The sequence below is a fragment of the Xyrauchen texanus genome, chromosome 15, assembly GCF_025860055.1.
Source record: "Xyrauchen texanus isolate HMW12.3.18 chromosome 15, RBS_HiC_50CHRs, whole genome shotgun sequence".
Lineage (NCBI taxonomy): Eukaryota > Metazoa > Chordata > Actinopteri > Cypriniformes > Catostomidae > Xyrauchen > Xyrauchen texanus.
This window is the reverse complement of record NC_068290.1, coordinates 459,001-481,500: the sequence shown is the minus strand read 5'-3', so window position 1 is coordinate 481,500 and position 22,500 is coordinate 459,001. Positions and strand designations below refer to the sequence as shown.

Sequence of the window (22,500 nt, the reverse complement as noted above, 5' to 3'; positions counted from 1 at the left end):
TTAATTTAACACTCCAAACAGATTAACTCTTTCCCCGCCAGCGTTTTTAAAAAAAGTTGCCAGCCACCGCCAGGGTTTTTGATGATTTTCGCTAAAATTTAATGGCCCGCAGAATATTTTCTTCCATGAATATATGAAGATGCTATATATCACAATAATGATCTGAGCCTCTGCTTTTAGGCAAAAAAAAATTATTTTATCTTCATTTGTTCTTTTTTTATTGCCACTTGAACAGAGGTAGGTTTTGTCAAAAACAACATTTCAGACAAAAAGCTGAGAAAAAGGCATTTTTATCAAACAAGTGCTTTAGTATTAGTATGGTGTTCCACTTCACGTTTGAGACGATCGCAGTCTGTTTCTTTGATCAAAGAGTTGCGTACTCTTTCAAAAACATGCCGTGGTCTTCCTTACCGTATAACACCTAAAACATGGAAACCCGGAAAATTCCGTGTTTGGCGGGGAAGCGTTTTTTCATAAAACCCTGAAAATTCCGTGTTTGGCGGGGAAAGAGTTAAAGGAGACCTATTATGCCCCTTTATACAAGATGTGAAATAAGTCTCGGGTGTCCCCAGAATGTGTGTCTGAAGTTTCAGCTCATAACACCCCACGGATCATTTATTATATCATGTTATAAACGCCTCTTTTTGGGTGGAATCAACAACACGCTCTTTTCGTGTGTGTCTCTTTAAATGCAAATGAGCTGCTGCTCCCCGCCCCCTTTCCAGAAGAGGGCTGTGCCTTTACAGCTCGTGCTTCGGTTACTATAGCAACAACAAATCAGAACCTACATGACTGACAGAGTAAATCGGCTCGGGATTTAACATACAGTATCTCAAAAAAGTAAGTACACCCCTCACATTTTTGTGAATATTTGATTATATCTTTTCATGTGACAACACTGAAGAAATGACACTTTGCTACAATGTAAAGTCGTGAGTGTACAGCTTGTGTAACAGTGTACATTTACTGTCCCCTCAAAATAACTCAACACACAGCCATTAATGTCTAAACTGCTGGCAACTAAAGTGAGAACACCCCGAATTGAAAATGTCCAAATTGGCCCCAATTAGCCATTTTCCCTCCCCGGTGTCATGTGACTCATTAGTGTTACAAGGTCTCAGGTGTGAATGGGGAGCAGGTGTGTTAAATTTGGTGTCATGGCTCTCACACTCGCTCAAACTGGTCACTGGAAGTTCAACATGGCACCTCATGGCAAAGAACTCTCTGAGGATCTGAAAAAAGGAATTGTTGCTCTACATAAGAAGATTGCCAAGACCCTAACACTGAGCTGCAGCACCATGGCCAAGACCATACAGCGGTTTAACAGGACAGGTTCCACTCAGAACAGGCCTCACTCACTTTAGTTGCCAGCGGTTTAGACATTAATGGCTGTGTGTTGAGTTATTTTGAGGGGACAGTAAACGTACACTGTTACACAAGCTGTACGTTCACGACTTTACATTGTAGCAAAGTGTCATTTCTTCAGTGTTGTCACATGAAAAGATATAATCAAATATTCACAAAGATGTGAGGGGTGTACTTACTTATGTGAGATACTGTAGCAACTGGCCCAAAAGTTGAGCGGGGGGTGATCGCTGTCCTTTTCTACATATCGTGGCGCCGTTTTGTGGTCCGTTCTACATAACGCGCCGACCCACCAGCCCGCTCGGTTCTCCCGATGGCCAGTCCGCCCCTGATCAGCACCAAAGTGCGTCGGCCCACCGGGATTACCGGATTACAGTCCAGCTTGTCCACTGCGTCGTCAGTGTCTCTGATGCCGGGAGTACATGAAGTACAGAACACTTATGAGACATTATTCTTCACTGCATCTGCTCCAGCACTGTGTGTACATCACTCAGGGGAGGAGCTATGATAATAGGGCGGAGTCCGTCACCAGTCGTGGGCGGGGCCTGATCTAACGTGACGTCACTTTAGAGCAGAAACGAAAAGCGTTCATTTTGACACTCGGTTTATGATGAATAGAAATATAAGAAAGACTTTTATAGGGTGGTTGTGTACACACACTGCCGACTCACATTTATGTACAAACACCATGTAAAAGTGAATTTTGCATAGTAGGTCACATTTAATGTGATGTAGATCGCACAGTGTTATAATACAAACATGCAAAATAAGTAAATACAGAAGCAGTGTCGTTGTGAAATAAAGCAGAGCCGCACCTGCTGTTCCGCTTGAGCAAAACTTGCCTGTCAGAGCGTGTAAAAAGGAAACACTGCGCCGTTATATCCTGTATTTAATTCATCCTTTAATTCATCCCTAACCCAGAATAGTCGAATAATCGATTATCAAAATAATCGTTAATTGCAGTCCTTGTTGTAACACCGGTGACAAATGAATTAAGAATTATTTAAGTTTTAAAACTAAGATTAGATGCGAGATTAGGTTATACAATGATTCTTTTAAACGGGTTTCTTTAATATTTGAAATCTTTTTCATGACTGTTATTAACAATAAACAGTGTAAAGCATTACTAAGTAATGAATTACTGTAATTAAATTAATATTTCATTGGAAAAAAGTCAAATAAGGGATTACTCTTAATTGTTATAAATCTGATGTAACTACATTAAACACTGTATACAGAACAATTCTGTATAAAAAATAGTGAATTTAAAATCTAAATGTAAAGTATATATGTTTTCTAATTTAATGCCGCCCCTTTAAATTCTTTGGCCAGTTCATGAATAATTAATTTAATTTTATATGATTTATTTGACAGAATTAAAGGAACAGTTTCGTGTCTATCCTTGTATTTTTCATCTGGTCGAGGTCGATCAGTGTTTTAGAAAGTAATTAGTAATGCAATTACTTTTCAGACAGAGTAATTAGTACAGTAATCTAATTACACTATAGAAGATGTGTGTGTGTATATATATATATATATATATATATATATGTATACATATATATCAATATTAGAAATGTTATGACTATAATCTTAAAAATCTAATAATTATTGATGGAACACATTTTTTTTTTAAAAAGCTAAAATGTGCCCAAAATGATGAAAAACGAATGATAAAATAACATTTGTAAAATTATTATTTTAATGAAATATACACACATGTATCGAAATTTTATTTATTTTAAATCGGAATTAAATCAAGAGTTTGTGAAATTGAATTGAATCAGGAAATCTGTATCAATCCCAGCATTAATATTCACTCAATATGAACAAATATCATTAATTCATTAACCTGCCATAAACTGCACGTTCATGTTTTCTGGTAATTCAACATTATTCTATTAAACTCATTGGCGTATCGTGAGTATCGTGATTACCGCGGTATACCAGTCAGTATGTTATTTAGTTTCATCTCATACGTCACTGTACCATGGTAACGCCACAGTAAAGGGCCAAAACACGCGGTAAATATTCTACGTTACCTGTGATTCAGGGGTATGGTTCGATTCAGCACATGCGCACAATGCACAACGCACACCCATTAGTATAATAATAAATATGTGTTAATTCTGCAGCTGTCACGGGTCTGATCGGCTGTGTTCGGGTCGGTACTCACCACAGCAGCAGTGCCACTCGGGTCAGGTCGGTTCCACTCATGCTCACACACTCACTCCGCTGTCATTCGGTACCGGCGCTGGTTTTGGTTCGGGCTCGAGTTTCACTGCACGGACGAACTGTCGCCGCTGAGCTCCGCCATCACGGACAGAATCACACAGTGCGTCGCCGCAGCTGCAGAAGCGACACACGGACTGACGCCCAGCGGCGCGGAGGAGCGTTACAAGCGCGTCACTGACAAACAGAAGGAGAAACGAGTAGATCATTAGAATGAAACTATAACTCTATCACAGGCGGGTCTCTGACGTCTCTGGTTGGTCAGGAACGATGCGTTTAAATAATAATTATCTTATTTGAACTGTTCACCGTCTATATTCAGTCCAGTGTCAATTTAAGTTTGTCAGTCAGGAGAGACGGTTTATTTACGATATTGTCACGTGACTCCTTTTCTCAGCGCTCCTCAGGACGGACCAATCACAGTCGCTCGTGATTTCTCAAAGATTGCTGGGACTGATTTACATTTGTATGTCAGGTATGAATGTTTGGAGGGGGGGGGGGGGTGTTTAGGGATTTTATAGCTTTAAGTGTACAAATGCCTTAAGACAAAAAACCTCCTGGGTTTTGAATGCGGCTCAAAGGTGGATTTCGCTATCACGGCGGCCGAGAGCTGCTGTCTAGAAGGTAACCCTCCGGCTGCTTATGTATCGCGAGAGTCTCATTCGCTGTAATCAAGGTTAGGTTTAGGGTTAGATTTACTGGTAGGGTTAAGGTCAGGGGTTGTTTTAGAGTTTCTGTGGGACTCTAAATAAACAAAAACAACCTGTGTGAACATTAAATTCGGCTCTCGCGAGACTTTAGGTAACGGTGGGGTTACCTTCTAGACACGACCGTCGTGCGCCCTCTGGAGGAAGAACAATATTGCGCATGCCTCTCAATCACTGACCCCTAGCGGCGTGGAAGAACATTACAATAACACTCATAATCTAGAAGAAAATACATGGAGTGAAACATTATTAATAATTGCAACAGCTCTAACTAAGTAAAATACAGCAATTATTACAGGTTTAGCACTCCTGTAGTAACATGATGTTCAGTGTTTATCATGCATCAAACATAGTGGGTGTTTCAGCCAACAACCTTTCACTTACCAGCCCTGACCTTTCACCCCTAGAAAACAGCTCCCTTGAAATGAGACCTCTTACTGGACACATGCAGCTATTAATACTCGCTCGGAGGAAATGATGTCACAGAGTCTGATGCACATATTCATAAAATTCTTTATTTTTTCTGTAAAATATAGTGAGGATATAGTCTTTAAAAAAAATTCAGTTAGAAGCGCCTGCTTTAGGAACATTATTTACAACATACACAGTTTCCCTGGTTATCAAGACGACAAAAATCAAGAGTAGCAGTTGTAAAAGTACATCTTAAAATAGCAAATGTATTCTTATTCATATTGAAGCTAGGACTAGTTAACGAAGAACTCATATAACACAAAGGGAATGTAAAAGATTAGTCATTATCAGGTGACGGGTGTCATTCTTTTCATATATATTTATATTAGAGCTGTTCAACAGCTCATTCTACAGTGCAATGCGGTGGCAGGCGTTAAACAGCACATAAACATCATATATCACAAGCGTTTGTAACATTCACATATATCTGACAGCCCTCGTGTCTCATACTTATATAGTCACCATATGAACATCTGAACATTTTGAAAACACGTCACGGTTTACAGGGCTGTATAAATAAATGTAGATCAGTAAAAGTACCCATTTATTTAGAAATATTCCATGAAATAGTTTGAAACATTTCTGTTGGACATTCAGAAACACCCATTTATATTCAGTAAATAATAAAGATTTGATCTAAATGCATAACTAGTTTTGTGAAACTGATTAATTGATTTATTTAATTAAAAATGTTGTCCCAGATGTGTTTGATGTTCTTTCTTCACCAGAACACAAATTAAGATGTTTAGAAGAATATTTCAGCTCTGTAGGTCCATACAATGCAAGTGAATGGTGACCAGAACTTTGAAGCTCCAAAAAGCACATAAAAGTAACCCATACGTAATCTCTAGGTCCATACAAGGCAAGTGAATGGTGACCAGAACTTTTAAGCTCCAAAAAGCACATAAAAGTAATCCATAAGTAATCTGTAGGTTCATACAATAGAACTGAATGGTGACCAGAACTTTGAAGCTCCAAAAAGCACATAAAAGCAGCATAAAAGTAATCCATACGACTCCAGTGGTTTAATCCATGTCTTCAGAAGTGATGTATTAGGTGTTCCATATTAGATCCATTTTTAAGTCCTTTCATTTTTTTTTACTATAAATCTACAAAACGGCTCTCCTATGCACATTCACAAGAGTTCTTCTTCTGTAGTTTTGGTGATTTGCATTCTTCCTGCATATCGCCACCTACTGGGCTGTTGTGAAATATGATTTCTCCTTTATCACTCCCTTTTTTTGTCTTTCTCCTCCCTGCACAGCAGGGGGCGATATGCACGAAGAATGCAAATCGCCAAAAACAAAAGAAGAAATTGTGAAAGTGAAAGTGGAGATTTATAGTAAATGAAAACTATAAATCCCACATCTATCATATCTCTTCTGAAGACATGGATTAAACCACTGGAGTCTTATGGAATACTTTTATGCTGCCTTTATGTGCTTTTGGAGCTTCAAAGTTCTGGTCACCATTCACTTGCATTGTATGAACCTACAGAGCTGAAATATTCATCTAAAAATCTTCATTTGTGTTCTGGTGAAGAAAGGAAGTCACACCTCTGGGATGACATGAGGGTGAGGAAATAATGAGAGAATTTTCATTTTTGGGTGAACTGCCCCTTTAAGAACATCTGTAGGAATCTCTCGTCACAGCTCAACAGTTTAACCATCATAAAGCAAAATACACCAAAGCGCGGTCACAGCTGATATATCACAGATAGAGCCGCGAACACAAACGCAGCGTTACATGAGCTGATAAGGCCATTTATAAACACACGTGAGCACAAATATAAATCACCATCTTGGCTTGATATTTTGGGATTCACCTCCGACAACACAGATGTTTCACCCCAAAATTAAAGAAATAAGAATTCATGTTGTATATTTGAAAGACAATGAAGCCCATTTTAAGACCATTAAGATTTGATTAATTATTATTTTGACATTATGTTCATGAAATTAAGCACTTTCTGTTTCTATGAGGTTCATTCTCTTGACATTATTATGCATTTGAGTTATTACATTATTATTTTGATATTAAATGTTTATTCTGTGTAACATTGTAACATCATGGTCAGGTTTGACATAATGACATAAACTCTTCAAATCACTTTTAATATGCTAAACTTTCACAAATAATAGTTTGATAATGTCTTAATATATGTCCAAATGCACATGTTGAGATTAAATATAAAATGAGGTTATCAGACATCTATATCATATATTATATTCAGCAGATGGCATCAATCTGTCTCCAATTTATGCCACATTCTCATCATTTATTCATGGTTCAACTTACAGACGTGTAGATTTCTGAATTTGTCATTTTTTTTCCCCAAAAATGTGCTTATTTGAATATGCAAATTAATGGTAAACCTCAAAAGAAATGCATAATTTTATTGTTCTTCAGGGAAGGAAAACTTTAATATAACTTATAAAACTTTATATTTCAGTTATAGGTATAAAAACGTAATGATCTTAAATATAGGATATCCCTTCTTATATACATTTATTATTATTGTGTGCCAAATATAATTCCCTGCTTTCTTTTATACGCGCCGGACCTGTTCACGAGGTAAACACAACCGCGCTGGTGAAAAACCATCATAAACATCTCATAAACATCTCATAAACATCTCTAGCAACTCTGCTGAATATGGCCTCGCTCAGGAGAACAATCGGCACAAGAGGTCACAGACGAGTTAATCACAGTAAATCTGATCACATGACGAGTCAGCGGATCGAGCGGATGTTGGAAAGAGCCGTTACACACAAATAGATATTTAGTTGCACGATTTCAATCCTTCAGCTCATGCCGCAACAGAACAAACATGTGCGGCTTTCACTCAGAACGTGAGTGAAGCTCCGCCCCCTGACAAACAAACAAACAGGTAGTCCCCGCCCCTCATTTCCCTCATGACTCATTTCAGTTGACAGGTCGAGCCGCTCAAACAAACAGATGTTTATAGTGACTCAACATTCACCTGAGATCATCGTCGCACACTTGAGCTGTACGTGTTTGATGTTTCGCTTCCGTGTCATCTGTAGCGGGTTTAATACACAGATCTTTAGAGAAGCACAAAGAGTTTAAGGGCAGAAGCGCATGTGTACAAGTGCATTAGTTAGCATGCCGCTAAGACACCTAAAAGTGGCACGCCCTCATTTCTGTCTCGTTCATCAGTCCGTCCTGCTCTTAATGACCCGAGGAGGAGATCAGTCATAAAGCAAACGCCGTCACCGACGACCCGCTTGTCATTTGAGGTGGTCCGAGCGGAACGAGTCCTCGACCGCGGGGTCGGCCAGCATCAGGTCTCCGTCTGTGAGCATGCTCAGACCCTCCAGCACCAGCGGGTCGTCTGAAGAGAACCGGTCCATCTCAAAGCCCGGGACACCCGACAGAGCGTTAGTGATCTCCTTAGACAGGCCTGACGGAGAATCACCTGAAACACGCACACACACACACACACACACACACACACACACACACACACACACAGTCATTAAGACCAACATTTATCCAGGACTGTTTTAAAATTCCCAAATGTAAAAATGAATCTAGTGACCAAGCAACGTTTTGCCGTCATCTCATTTTTTTTCTGTTGTGATTATGAAATCTGGCAGATATGTGTGATAATTGTGATTATGATAATTAATTGTAATTTTCTTCTTAAGAAGTCATTTATTCATGTTTAACTTGAAATCAAAATACGCGGATATGAAACTTCCTTTAAGGCTTCGAAAACTTTACAAATATTGCATAAGGGGTAGAATGGCATGAAAAAAATTAAAATATTTCAAAATACTGAAAACACGTCTCTCTTTTGTAAACTTTAGTCTTGGTCTATTTTACATTTGCATTGTTGTTTTTGAAACAGTCGACCTGAATATTATTATATGATGTTTAGTGCTGTAAGTCGATTACATTTAAACTGTGATTAATCGCATAACTTTCAAAGTTAATTGCATTACTTTTTGCAGGCAAGCGTGATTAACCACAGAACTCTCCGCAGCTAATCGGGATTAACCGCAGAACTCTCCGCAGCTAATCGGGATTAACCGCAGAACTCTCCGCAGCTAATCGGGATTAACCGCAGAACTCTCCGCAGCTAATCGCGATCAATCGCAGAACCCTCCGCAGCTAATCGCGATTAACCGCAGAACTCTCCGCAGCTAATCGCGATTAACCGCAGAACTCTCCCCAGCTAATCGTGATTAATCGCAGAACTCTCCGCAGCTAATCGCGATTAACCGCAGAACTCTCCGCAGCTAATCGCGATTAACCGCAGAACTCCCCCAGCTAATCGTAGAACTCTCCGCAGCTAATCGTGATTAATCGCAGAACTCTCCGCAGCTAATCACGATTAACCGCAGAACTCTCCGCAGCTAATCGGGATTAACCGCAGAACTCCCCCCAGCTAATCGTGATTAATCGCAGAACTCCCCCCAGCTAATCGTGATTAACCGCAGAACTCCCCCCAGCTAATCGTGATTAATCGCAGAACTCCCCCCAGCTAATCGGGATTAACCGCAGAACTCCCCCCAGCTAATCGTGATTAATCGCAGAACTCCCCCCAGCTAATCGCGATTAACCGCAGAACTCCCCCCCAGCTAATCGTGATTAATCGCAGAACTCTCCGCAGCTAATCGCGATTAACCGCACAACTCTCCGCAGCAAATCGTGATTAATCGCAGAACTCTCCGCAGCTAATCGCGATTAACCGCAGAACTCTCCGCAGCTAATCGCGATCAATCGCAGAACCCTCCGCAGCTAATCGCGATTAACCGCAGAACTCTCCGCAGCTAATCACGATTAACCACAGAACTCTTCACAGCTGATCTTGATTAACCGCAGAACTCTCCGCAGCTAATCGCGATTAACCGCAGAACTCTTCACAGCTGATCTTGATTAACCGCAGAACTCTTCGCAGCTGATCTTGATTAACCGCAGAACTCTCCGCAGCTAATCACGATTAACCGCAGAACTCTTCGCAGCTGATCGCGATTAACCGCAGAACTCTTCGCAGCTGATCGCGATTAACCGCAGAACTCTTCGCAGCTAATCGCGATTAACCGCAGAACTCTTCGCAGCTAATCGCGATTAACCGCAGAACTCTCCGCAGCTAATCGCGATTAACCGCAGAACCCTCTGCAGCTAATCGCGATTAACCGCAGAACCCTCCGCAGCTAATCGGGATTAACCGCAGAACTCTCCGCAGCTAATCACGATTAACCGCAGAACTCTTCACAGCTGATCTTGATTAACCGCAGAACTCTCCACAGCTAATCGGGATTAACCGCAGAACTCTCCGCAGCTAATCGCGATCAACCGCAGAACTCTCCCCAGCTAATCGCGATCAACCGCAGAACTCTCCACAGCTAATCGCGATTAACCGCAGAACTCTCCGCAGCTAATCGGGATTAACCGCAGAACCCTCCGCAGCTAATCGGGATTAACCGCAGAACCCTCCGCAGCTAATCTTGATTAACCGCAGAACTGTTCACAGCTGATCTTGATTAACCGCAGAACTGTTCACAGCTAATCTTGATTAACCGCAGAACTCTTCACAGCTGATCTTGATTAACCGCAGAACTCTTCACAGCTGATCTTGATTAACCGCAGAACTCTTCACAGCTAATCGCGATTAACCGCAGAACTCTTCACAGCTGATCTTGATTAACCGCAGAACTGTTCACAGCTAATCTTGATTAACCGCAGAACTCTTCACAGCTGATCTTGATTAACCGCAGAACTCTTCACAGCTAATCTTGATTAACCGCAGAACTCTTCACAGCTAATCTTGATTAACCGCAGAACTCTTCACAGCTGATCTTGATTAACCGCAGAACTCTTCACAGCTAATCGCGATTAACCGCAGAACTCTTCACAGCTAATCTTGATTAACCGCAGAACTCTTCACAGCTAATCTTGATTAACCGCAGAACTCTTCGCAGCTAATCTTGATTAACCGCAGAACTCTTCACAGCTGATCTTGATTAACCGCAGAACTCTTCACAGCTGATCTTGATTAACCGCAGAACTCTCCACAGCTAATCGGGATTAACCGCAGAACTCTCCGCAGCTAATCGGGATTAACCGCAGAACTCTCCGCAGCTAATCGCGATTAACCGCAGAACTCTTCACAGCTAATCTTGATTAACCGCAGAACTCTTCACAGCTGATCTTGATTAACCGCAGAACTCTCCACAGCTAATCGGGATTAACCGCAGAACTCTCCGCAGCTAATCGGGATTAACCGCAGAACTCTCCGCAGCTAATCGGGATTAACCGCAGAACTCTCCGCAGCTAATCGGGATTAACTGCAGAACTCTCCGCAGCCAATCGGGATTAACCACAGAACTCTCCACAGCCAATCGCGATCAATCGCAGAACCCCACAGCAAAGCGAGATTAACTGTAGAACCCCACAGCAAATCGTTAGCAATCGGAGAACTCGTCACAGCTAATCGCGATTAATTGCAGAACCCCACAGCAAATTGTGATTAATCGCAGAACCCGCCACAGCTAACCGTGATTAATCGCAGAACCTGTCACAGCTAATCGTGATTAATCACAGAACCCGGCACAGTGAGTCTGGTTTAGGGTTAGGGTGGGGTTAGTCAGAGGGGAACTGGCCCCCACAGTGAGTCTGGTTTAGGGTTAGGGTGAGGTTAGTCAGAGGGGAACTGGCCCCCACAGTGAGTCTGGTTTAGGGTTAGGGCGGGGTCAGTCAGAGGGGAACTGGCCCCCACAGTGAGTCTGGTTTAGGGTTAGGGTGGGGTTAGTCAGAGGGGAACTGACCCCCACAGTGAGTCTGGTTTAGGGTTAGGGTGGGGTTAGTCAGAGGGGAACTGGCCCCCACAGTGAGTCTGGTTTAGGGTTAGGGTGGGATTAGTCAGAGGGGAACTGACCCCCACAGTGAGTCTGGTTTAGGGTTAGGGTGGGGTTAGTCAGAGGGAACTGGCCCCCACAGTGAGTCTGGTTTAGGGTTAGGGTGAGGTTAGTCAGAGGGAACTGGCCCCCACAGTGAGTCTGGTTTAGGGTTAGGGCGGGGTCAGTCAGAGGGAACTGGCCCCCACAGTGAGTCTGGTTTAGGGTTAGGGTGGGGTTAGTCAGAGGGAACTGACCCCCACAGTGAGTCTGGTTTAGGGTTAGGGTGGGGTTAGTCAGAGGGAACTGGCCCCCACAGTGAGTCTGGTTTAGGGTTAGGGTGGGATTAGTCAGAGGGAACTGGCCCCCACAGTGAGTCTGGGTTAGGGTGGGGTTGGTCAGAGGGAACTGGCCCCCACAGTGAGTCTGGTTTAGGGTTAGGGTGGGGTTGGTCAGAGGGAACTGGCCCCCACAGTGAGTCTGGTTTAGGGTTAGGGTGGGGTTAGTCAGAGGGAACTGGCCCCCACAGTGAGTCTGGTTTAGGGTTAGGGTGGGGTTAGTCAGAGGGAACTGACCCCCACAGTGAGTCTGGTTTAGGGTTAGGGTGGGGTTAGTCAGAGGGGAACCGGCCCCACAGCGAGTCTGGTTTAGGGTTAGGGTGGGGTTAGTCAGAGGGAACTGGCCCCCACAGTGAGTCTGGTTTAGGGTTAGGGTGGGGTTAGTCAGAGGGAACTGGCCCCCACAGTGAGTCTGGTTTAGGGTTAGGGCGGGGTCAGTCAGAGGGAACTGGCCCCCACAGTGAGTCTGGTTTAGGGTTAGGGTGGGGTTAGTCAGAGGGAACTGGCCCCCACAGTGAGTCTGGTTTAGGGTTAGGGTGGGGTTAGTCAGAGGGAACTGGCCCCCACAGTGAGTCTGGTTTAGGGTTAGGGTGGGGTTAGTCAGAGGGGAACTGGCCCCCACAGTGAGTCTGGTTTAGGGTTAGGGCGGGGTCAGTCAGAGGGGAACTGGCCCCCACAGTGAGTCTGGTTTAGGGTTAGGGTGGGGTTAGTCAGAGGGGAACTGGCCCCCACAGTGAGTCTGGTTTAGGGTTAGGGTGGGGTTAGTCAGAGGGGAACTGGCCCCCACAGTGAGTCTGGTTTCTCCCAAGGTTACTCTTCGCAGCTAATCTTGATTAACCGCAGAACTCTTCACAGCTAATCTTGATTAACCGCAGAACTCTTCACAGCTAATCTTGATTAACCGCAGAACTCTTCACAGCTAATCTTGATTAACCGCAGAACTCTTCACAGCTAATCTTGATTAACCACAGAACTCTTCACAGCTAATCTTGATTAACCGCAGAACTCTTCACAGCTGATCTTGATTAATCGCAGAACTCTTCGCAGCTAATCTTGATTAACCGCAGAACTCTTCACAGCTAATCTTGATTAACCGCAGAACTCTTCACAGCTGATCTTGATTAACCGCAGAACTCTTCGCAGCTGATCTTGATTAACCGCAGAACTCTTCACAGCTGATCTTGATTAACCGCAGAACTCTTCACAGCTGATCTTGATTAACCGCAGAACTCTTCACAGCTAATCTTGATTAACCGCAGAACTCTTCGCAGCTAATCTTGATTAACCGCAGAACTCTTCGCAGCTAATCTTGATTAACCGCAGAACTCTTCACAGCTAATCTTGATTAACCGCAGAACTCTTCACAGCTGATCTTGATTAACCGCAGAACTCTTCACAGCTGATCTTGATTAATCGCAGAACTCTTCGCAGCTAATCTTGATTAACCGCAGAACTCTTCACAGCTAATCTTGATTAACCGCAGAACTCTTCGCAGCTAATCTTGATTAACCGCAGAACTCTTCGCAGCTAATCTTGATTAATCGCAGAACTCTTCGCAGCTAATCTTGATTAACCGCAGAACTCTTCGCAGCTAATCTTAATTAATCGCAGAACTCTTCGCAGCTAATCTTGATTAACCGCAGAACTCTTCGCAGCTAATCTTGATTAATCGCAGAACTCTTCGCAGCTAATCTTGATTAACCGCAGAACTCTTCGCAGCTAATCTTGATTAACCGCAGAACTCTTCGCAGCTAATCTTGATTAACCGCAGAACTCTTCACAGCTAATCTTGATTAACCGCAGAACTCTTCACAGCTAATCTTGATTAACCGCAGAACTCTTCACAGCTAATCTTGATTAACCGCAGAACTCTTCACAGCTAATCTTGATTAACCGCAGAACTCTTCACAGCTAATCTTGATTAACCGCAGAACTCTTCACAGCTAATCGTGATTAATCGCAGAACTCTTCGCAGCTAATCTTAATTAATCGCAGAACTCTTTGCAGCTGATCGTGATTAATCGCAGAACTCTTCGCAGCTAATCTTAATTAATCGCAGAACTCTTCGCAGCTAATCGTGATTAATCACATTACTTTCCGCAGGTAACGTCATTAATTGCAGATTTTAAAAGTGCTAAAATTTGCGAATATATATATCTATATATATATATATATATATATATATATATATATATATATATATAGATATAGATATATATATATTTATTTTCCTTTCAAAATGCATTTATTCCCATCTTAGAAAAAAAATAAAAATAAAATATGCAGCAATTTAATGCTCTTTTTTCTCCCCAATTTGTAACACCCAATTCCCTAGTCCTCGTGGTGGCGTAGTGACTCGCCTCAATCCGGGTGGCGGAGGACGAATCTCAGTTGCCTCCACATCTGAGACCGTTAATCCGAGCATCTCATCACGTGACTTGTTGAGTGCGTTACCATGGAGATGTAGCGCGTGTGGAGGCGTCACGCTATTCTCCACAGCATCCGCGCACAACTCACCACACGCCCCACCGAGAGCGAGAACCACATTATAGCGACCACGAGGAGGTTACCCCATGTGACTCTACCCTCCCTAGCAACCGGGCCAATTTGGTCACCCCATGTGACTCTACCCTCCCTAGCAACCGGGCCAATTTGGTTACCCCATGTGACTCTACCCTCCCTAGCAACCAGCCCAATTTGGTTACCCCATGTGACTCTACCCTCCCTAACAACCAGGCCAATTTTGTTACCCCATGTGACTCTACCCTCCCTAGCAACCGGGCCAATTTGGTCACCCCATGTGACTCTACCCTCCCTAGCAACCGGGCCAATTTGGTCACCCCATGTGACTCTACCCTCCCTAGCATCCGGGCCAATTTGGTTACCCCATGTGACTCTATCCTCCCTAGCAACCGGGCCAATTTGGTTACCCCATGTGACTCTACCCTCCCTAGCAATGGGCCAATTTGGTTACCCCATGTGACTCTACCCTCCCTAGCAACCGGGCCAATTTGGTTGCTAAGGAGACCTGACTGGAGTCACTCAGCACGCCCTGGATTCAAACTCGCGACTCCAGCGGTGATATTCAGCGTCAATACTCGCTGAGATACACAGACCCCCTAAAATATGCACTCTTACAATCATCTACAATGTATTACAATATAAATACTTTAAAGTGCACTTGTCATAATTCATCAAAAGTAAATAATCAGTGATCGCTTGTCATGTCCGTTACTCACTGAAGATGCAGCACTGTTGCACATTCTTCGGGCACGTTGGGGAGCTCGTGAAACAGAGCGGTCAACAATTTGAACGACGCCGCACGCATCAATTTAATTAAACTGTATCCTTCTGAAGTTTAATAATAATTTCGTGAATCCTGTATTTCCATCCCCAAATGCAAAACCTCCTTAAATGATAATAAAGACTTTTGTTATATCAATTAAGATCTTTAATACTTTTGTGAACTTCAATTTTAGAAAACTGATTTAAGACCCGATTTGCAAATCTGTGTATTGTTTGTAGATTGTATATATTGTGTATTATGTGTGTATGTTGAAGAGACAATTAAAGTCATGTGATCTAAATAGACGTTTATGCTCCCACCCACCTGCATCAGCTAATCAGCACCCGCTCACCTGTGAGTAAGACGTTGGGTACAGTGTGCCGCCCATCGCTGTAACTCGAACACTGACTCTGAGTGAGCAGCTGTTGATCTGTGGAGTCCAGCAGCTCTAACGTCCCCTGCTGGCAGTGATAGGAACTGCTGTGACCTTTTACCGAATGATCAGAACCCCCATCATCATTCAAACCCTCCACCTGAGAGTCCAAACTCACCTGAACACAACAAACACATGATTGAATAACAGCACTGGACATCAGCAGTGTGACATCAGTGTGTGTGTGTGTGTGTGTCTGCGTGTGTGAGTGAGTGTGTGTATTTGTGTGTGTGCACGTGTGTGTGCGCGCGTGTGTGCGCGTGTGCGCGTGTGTATATGTGTGTGTGTGTGTGTGTGTATATGTGTGTGTGTGTGTGTATATGTGTTTGTGTATTTGTGTGTGTGTGTGAGTGAGTGAGTGAGTGAGTGTGTGTGTGTGAGTGTGTATTTGTGTGTTTGTGTATTTGTGTGTGTGTGTGAGTGAGTGAGTGAGTGAGTGAGTGAGTGTGTGAGTGAGTGTGTGTGTGTGAGTGTGTATTTGTGTGTTTGTGTATTTGTGTGTGTGTGTGAGTGAGTGAGTGAGTGAGTGAGTGTGTGAGTGAGTGAGTGTGTGTGTGTGCGCGTGTGTGTGTATATGTGTGTGTGTTTGTGTATTTGTGTGTGTGTGTGCGTGTGAGTGAGTGAGTGAGTGAGTGAGTGAGTGAGTGAGTGAGTGAGTGAGTGAGTGTGTGTGTGTGTGTGTGTGTATTTGTGTGTAACCTGCTGGTTCTGGTTCTGGTTGTGTCGGCCGGTTAACTGCAGATTCAGGTACGGGTCGTTCAACAGAGAGTTGAGAAACAGGGCGTCCTGATTGACAGCACAGAAATAATCATATTTAATGATTTGTAGTATTACCATTATTATGTGCTACATTAATACCATGTTTCTCATTAGATTAATTTCAGATTTACTTTATTTGTAGCGCCGGGGTTTTTTGTTTACGATAACATAACCTTGCATGTTATTTATTGCGGTATGCCGTGTTATTGAATACCTGCATACGTCTAGTCAAAACTCTTCATCTGAAGCACTCACGTTGTAAAAGTCCAGTTCACAGCTAAAAGATGGACTGATTTGCTGCTGGTGGGGATGGAGGGACTGGTTCTGCGGATTGGGTTGAGTCTGCGCTGATTGCTGCTCTGTCGGGCCGCCCGTCTGTGCCTGCATGTCCCGCCGCTGCTGGTTCTGCTGCGCATCTGCAGGCCCGTAGCTCATGAGGTTCTGGCTCTGCATTTGAAAGTTCTGCATGTTCTGCATGGACAGCTGTGCAGTCTGTGATGAGGACTGGAGCGTGTGCGTGTGGCTGCCCGTTTGCGCAGGAGCAAGACCTTTCTGAATCTGCTGCGGCTGACTGAAAGAATACTGAGGCGACCTCTGATCCCCCTGTAACTGACTGGTGTCTAGAGCCACACCCTAACAGAGAAACAGACAGAGAGACGTATGGGTAATCGTGTCATAACTGTATTATACCAGTGTTATCTAAACCCTATACAGAAAAACTGTTTTTGTTTTGTTCCCAATCATGTCAACTGCATCTGAGAATATGTTTGTATTGATGCGCCAAAGCAATCAAAAGTTACAACATTACAAATATAATTGATCATAGTGTCCAAAAACATCTCCAAACAAATAAAAGATAATAATTGTACATAAGAACTAATTACACATGCAAACACAACAATGACTAAAGGTTTGCATAGCATGCAGACATGATTTTAGTCATGAGATTTCACAGAATGAGTTTCATTCTGTGTCATTTGAGTCATCATTGAGTCTGTGTCGTGTATTTGGCGCCATCTCCTGGTGGTCATATGTAACATTGTGCTTCATGTGGATTATCTAATGATCTATACATCTGATTATCTTGTGTGTGGACTCGATTGAAAGATAATCACAGACTCTAAATAATGTTATGTGATATTTTATGTTCCGTTTATTTTTCGTCAAGTTATAAGTGAAAACGCGGCATATAAGCAACAACAACATGTACTTAGTTATGAAAGGTGCTATGTAAATAAACTTGCCTTGCCGCACTAGTTAAAAATGCTCAGAAATCGCCAACATGTTTTGGTATTAACTACTGATATGAACCAATAGATTATTTAATATCTAACTAATATTCTTAAGTTTATATGAGGTTTAGGGTTATGATACAGCAAACATCCCTACCTCTGAGTAACGGCCACTGCATCTGAGATGTTCTGACTAATACAGTGAAACAAACGTTTGTGTATGTTTACCTGCGTGATGGAGGTGAGAGTGGAGGAGACGGTGGGCAAGAACTGTTTGGGGTGATGTCTGCGGGTGTCTGCGGTCAGACTGACAGGAGAGAGCTGCGCTCGTCTGCGAGGGGACATACTGACCTGCGGCTGCACCGAAAATGACCCCGAGCCGCTGTAACAGGCATTACTGGATGCTGATTGGAGGGACTGACTGCTGAGGGAGGAGTGCAACGATTGGTTGCTGAGCGATGACCTCAGAGAGGAGGAGGAGCTTAACGAGGACTGGAGGGAGGGGTTGCTGAGAGACGAGTGCAGGGAGGCGGAGCTCAGAGAGTTGGTGAATGAGTGACTGCTGAGAGATGATTGGATGTTGGGGTTGCTGAGTGACAACTGGAGGGAGGGGTTACTCAGAGTGCCCTGAAGAGATGGTAAGAGACCTGCAGTAAAAACACACCATAGAACATCATATTGAACTGCAAAAACAACTATGGTTGTGATAACCATGTTAACAAATGACCGCCCACATTTACACATCAACAAGATCTATTCAGAGTGCGGGAACTCGGCCTACACAACTGAGCAACAATGTGAATTATGCTGGTGTGTGGAGCTCAGCCAAACAAAATAGTTTTTCATGCTCATTTTCTGGCCTCTCTCAAAACATAAGAATGAAACCGTTGCTGCTGTCGGCGGAGACGAGACAAGGCCACTTCCTGTGTGGTGAGCTCACGTCAGTCTTAGGAGAAACAAGCTGCTATTTCTGAATAAAGTCCCTCCCATTGTTTCCATGTAAGACACGTTACTGACCATGTTTACATGCACACCAGAAAGCAGGTTATTGCGAGAAAGCGGCATTCCCGTTTACATGCACTGTATAAGAAGTGTACTCCCGTATACATATGGCAGCGTTCTGTACAGCAGCGTAATTTCCCCGCGCGCTTGTGTAAATTACAAACATGGCATCTGAGAATCCTTCATTTTATTCTCTGTTGTTTCGCTTTATTTCAAGATATTCCAGAGTTGTTGCTGTGTCTGTTTCCTGAGCTTTCTACCACGACCTGCAGTGGAATTGCGCTGCAATAGTGGGGGTTTCCCTTTACTTAAATCTCTGGGATTCCCCCGGTGTATTGCGCATATACGCAAATGTCGATATTTTACAGTAGTGTTTATAAATGGTATAGTTTATAGTGTATGTGCTTTTCCAACTGTACTCCCAGAAATATTTTGTTGATTTGTTGTTGGGCTCTATCCGATGACGTTTGTTATTAGCTCTGTTCCACGCATACGCACACTCCTCATAAACCTATTAGCACGCTGCGTATGTGTTGTTATGGTCACATTAGCAGCTTCCTCCAGGAGAAACTTAGGGTTAGGGTTAGTCTCTGAATTCCTTAAACGTCGTGAGGAAATTGCTGTAGTTTATATGTTGTTTCGGAACGCCGTTTTCTGCTTTCTCAGCCCGTCATTTTTGACCAAAATAAATTTCCCTCATTTCATAAAAATGGTTTCCTTTATCTGAGCAGTACGAGACTTGGTGACCATTTCTCCATTTGCCATCTGAACATACACAAATAAATTGGGCTTGATTCGATGAGTCTAAGTGGTCGTAAAACAAAGCGACACCTTTGGTATGTGCCGTCAAAATTTACCGACCATTGAAAATAAATGGGAAAGACCAAAAAACAGAGAAATGTTTTGATCCGTCAAATACAATCCATAAATCAGCCACAATGCAGGAAAAAATACAGAAATTACAGAGTGAGACTCTAAAACATCCTCAGTGCAAAACACACACACACACACACACACACTCAGACACACACTCATACACACTCACACAAACAAACATACACACACACACACTCATACACACAAACACACACACACTCAGACACACACTCATACACACTCACACAAACAAACATACACACACACACACTCATACACACAAACACACACACACTCAGACACACACTCATACACACTCACACAAACAAACATACACACACACACACTCATACACACTCACACAAACAAACATACACACACACACACTCATACACACTCACACACAAACACACACACACTCAGACACACACTCATACACACTCACACAAACAAACACACACACACACATACACACAAAAAAATACACACACACGCTCACACAAACAAACATGCACACACGCACACATACACACACGCGCACACACAAATACACACACACACTCATACACACACACACACTCATACACACTCACATGCACAAACAAACATACACACACACACACACACTCACAAACATACAAACACACACACACACACAAACATACACGCACACACACACACACACACTCATACACACACACACACAAACAAACACTCACAAATATAAACACACACACACATACACACTCACAAACATACACACGCGCACACATACACTCATACACACTCACACACTCTCTCTCTCACACACACACACACACACACACACACACACACACACACACACACACTCTCTCTCTCACACACTCACACATACACACGCACACACACACACACACACGCACACATACACACTCACAAACATACACACGCACACACACGCACACTCACACATGCACACACACACTCTCTCTCTCTCTCTCACACACACACACACACACACACTCTCTCTCACACACACTCACACACACACTCTCTCTCTCTCACACACACACACACACACACACACACACTCTCTCTCTCACACACTCACACACACACACACACACACCTGGTGAGTGGAAGGCGTTGGATGTGTTGATGCCCAGCTGGGTGAGGGTGGAGGTGAGGTTACCCGTGCTGTTGCCCCCGCTGAGAGGCGGGTATCCGGGCTCGTCAGGGTCCAGCGGGGTGGGCAGCGGAGATGGAAAGTGCAGACTGGTCAGATCCGGCAGCGAGCCGCCCGTATTCAACATCGTTGAGCCGTGAGGAGCGCCGCCCTGCTGGTCAGGAGAGGGAAATACACTACAAACACACAAGCAGGAGGAACAGATCACACACTGAACAGCAAAACTCTTGTGAGATCTTCAGACATTTAATGACACTTTAGTGCAAAATGCAACCATTTAATAATATAGATTTCTAAAAGTATTAAACACATCATAAACCTGTCAATAAAATGTGACGTATCAGGGTTCCCACTCATTTTAAGGTACATTTTATGAGCTCATAATAAGTGTAATATTTAAGCAAACACACACGAGAGGTCATGATGGATATCGCCATTATTAGATGGTTATTATTTCGGAATTCCAAATTGAACAGTTTAATGGTATTTTATTATCAAAATGGTGTCTATCCAGCACCTGCGGATTATTTATTAACTTTATTTAATCACAGCCTTTGCAGTTTAATAACCACACAAGGAAATGTAACGATTTTCATTTTTGTAGCTACTGCCATTTTTATAACTGGATTCTGTTATTCCCATCCATGTTTTCCACATTTGAGAAATCACTGAGTCCTACCTACTGTAACCACGATATAAGCGGTATGATCTACTCGTTCTATATTGTAACATTGTTAATATCATTAACGTGCTGACACAATACGTGTTGTCCTTGCATTATTCCACCACAAGGTGGCACTCTTAGAACATGATGTTGATTCTAATATTCTTCATCTTAAAATGTTCAAAATCTAAATCAAATGTTATTTTATAACATTAATTGTTGTTGAAGAACTCCAGTGAGGAGAGGGAGAGAAACAGAATATCTACGTGACATTTACACGTTTCCACAGTACTAAATAACGAAATGCTTTATAATGATAATAATGTTTAGATCACAGGAAATTGAACACAGAAAGTTTCGAGAGTCTTTCTGAGTTGTTTGATGTCAGTTTGTCTTGAATTTGCCACAGAAGCGACACGCTGTTATACACGTGTTTAACGATAGCGCTCGCCATGTTCAGGCTGGCGTGCACTAATACTAAAGTTACCTTTGGTTTGGCACTATGTTTATGGGCAGATTTATTTCAATGGGTCTCAGTGAGGGCTCGTTGCAGTACCGTATTTGACCACAGATTTCCATTGGATACACTGAGGGGGCGCTGTGGAGTTCAGCAGATCTCTGCACCACATGCTCGTATATCCACATCAAACACTGTGTAACGAAGCTTTCAGCTACTTTATGACTTAAAAATAAGTGGATCATTATTTAGATGGGGCTCCGCCCTACTTACCCATATAGACGAGCCATGCAGACACTATAGAAATATTGCAGTTCAAAACAACAGAACCCACATTTGACATGTTTGTACTATATATGATAGAACTTTACCAATTGCAAACATATTCCACAGAAATGTCAACCACATCAATGAAAAATCTAAGTTACCAAAAGAACAAAAATATATATATATATATTCTATAGCGGTGTAATGGATAATGCAGACCAGACCGCTAGAGGGCGCCGCTTGCTTACACAATGCTGACTGAAGCGCTGATTACAGTCTATTGTTAAACGCAGCCTAAACCATATTGCGATTGCAACTTAAATCAAACAATTGTGCAGCCTTAATGGATACCATACCAATGTCTCAAGTCAAAGCAT

At 42.9% G+C, this 22,500-nt stretch overlaps 2 protein-coding genes across 6 annotated transcripts in view; both read right to left on the bottom strand.

Annotated features, from left to right (window-relative positions):
• Positions 1 to 3,974, bottom strand: part of LOC127655818 (DENN domain-containing protein 4B-like) — a 62,820-nt gene extending 58,846 nt beyond the window's left edge. Inside the window, exon 1 of one of the 2 annotated variants that reach the window (XM_052143807.1) lies at positions 3,542 to 3,974. The gene's annotated coding sequence lies outside the window, so the exon portion shown is untranslated. The remainder of the gene's footprint in view (positions 1 to 3,541) is intronic. The other variant, XM_052143806.1, reaches the window with a different exon arrangement.
• A 2,270-nt stretch (positions 3,975 to 6,244) lies between these two features.
• LOC127655821 (CREB-regulated transcription coactivator 2-like) overlaps positions 6,245 to 22,500 on the bottom strand; it is a 41,188-nt gene continuing 24,932 nt past the window's right edge. For 2 of the 4 annotated variants that reach the window (XM_052143811.1, XM_052143812.1), the window contains 6 exons: positions 20,679 to 20,911; positions 17,918 to 18,336; positions 16,713 to 17,090; positions 16,398 to 16,484; positions 15,618 to 15,816; positions 6,245 to 8,214 (listed from right to left, as the gene is read on the bottom strand). In XM_052143811.1, coding sequence (XP_051999771.1) covers positions 8,027 to 8,214; positions 15,618 to 15,816; positions 16,398 to 16,484; positions 16,713 to 17,090; positions 17,918 to 18,336; positions 20,679 to 20,911 — 1,504 coding nt within the window. In that variant the 3' untranslated portion in view covers positions 6,245 to 8,026. The remainder of the gene's footprint in view (positions 8,215 to 15,617; positions 15,817 to 16,397; positions 16,485 to 16,712; positions 17,091 to 17,917; positions 18,337 to 20,678; positions 20,912 to 22,500) is intronic. The other 2 variants (XM_052143813.1, XM_052143814.1) reach the window with 2 other exon arrangements.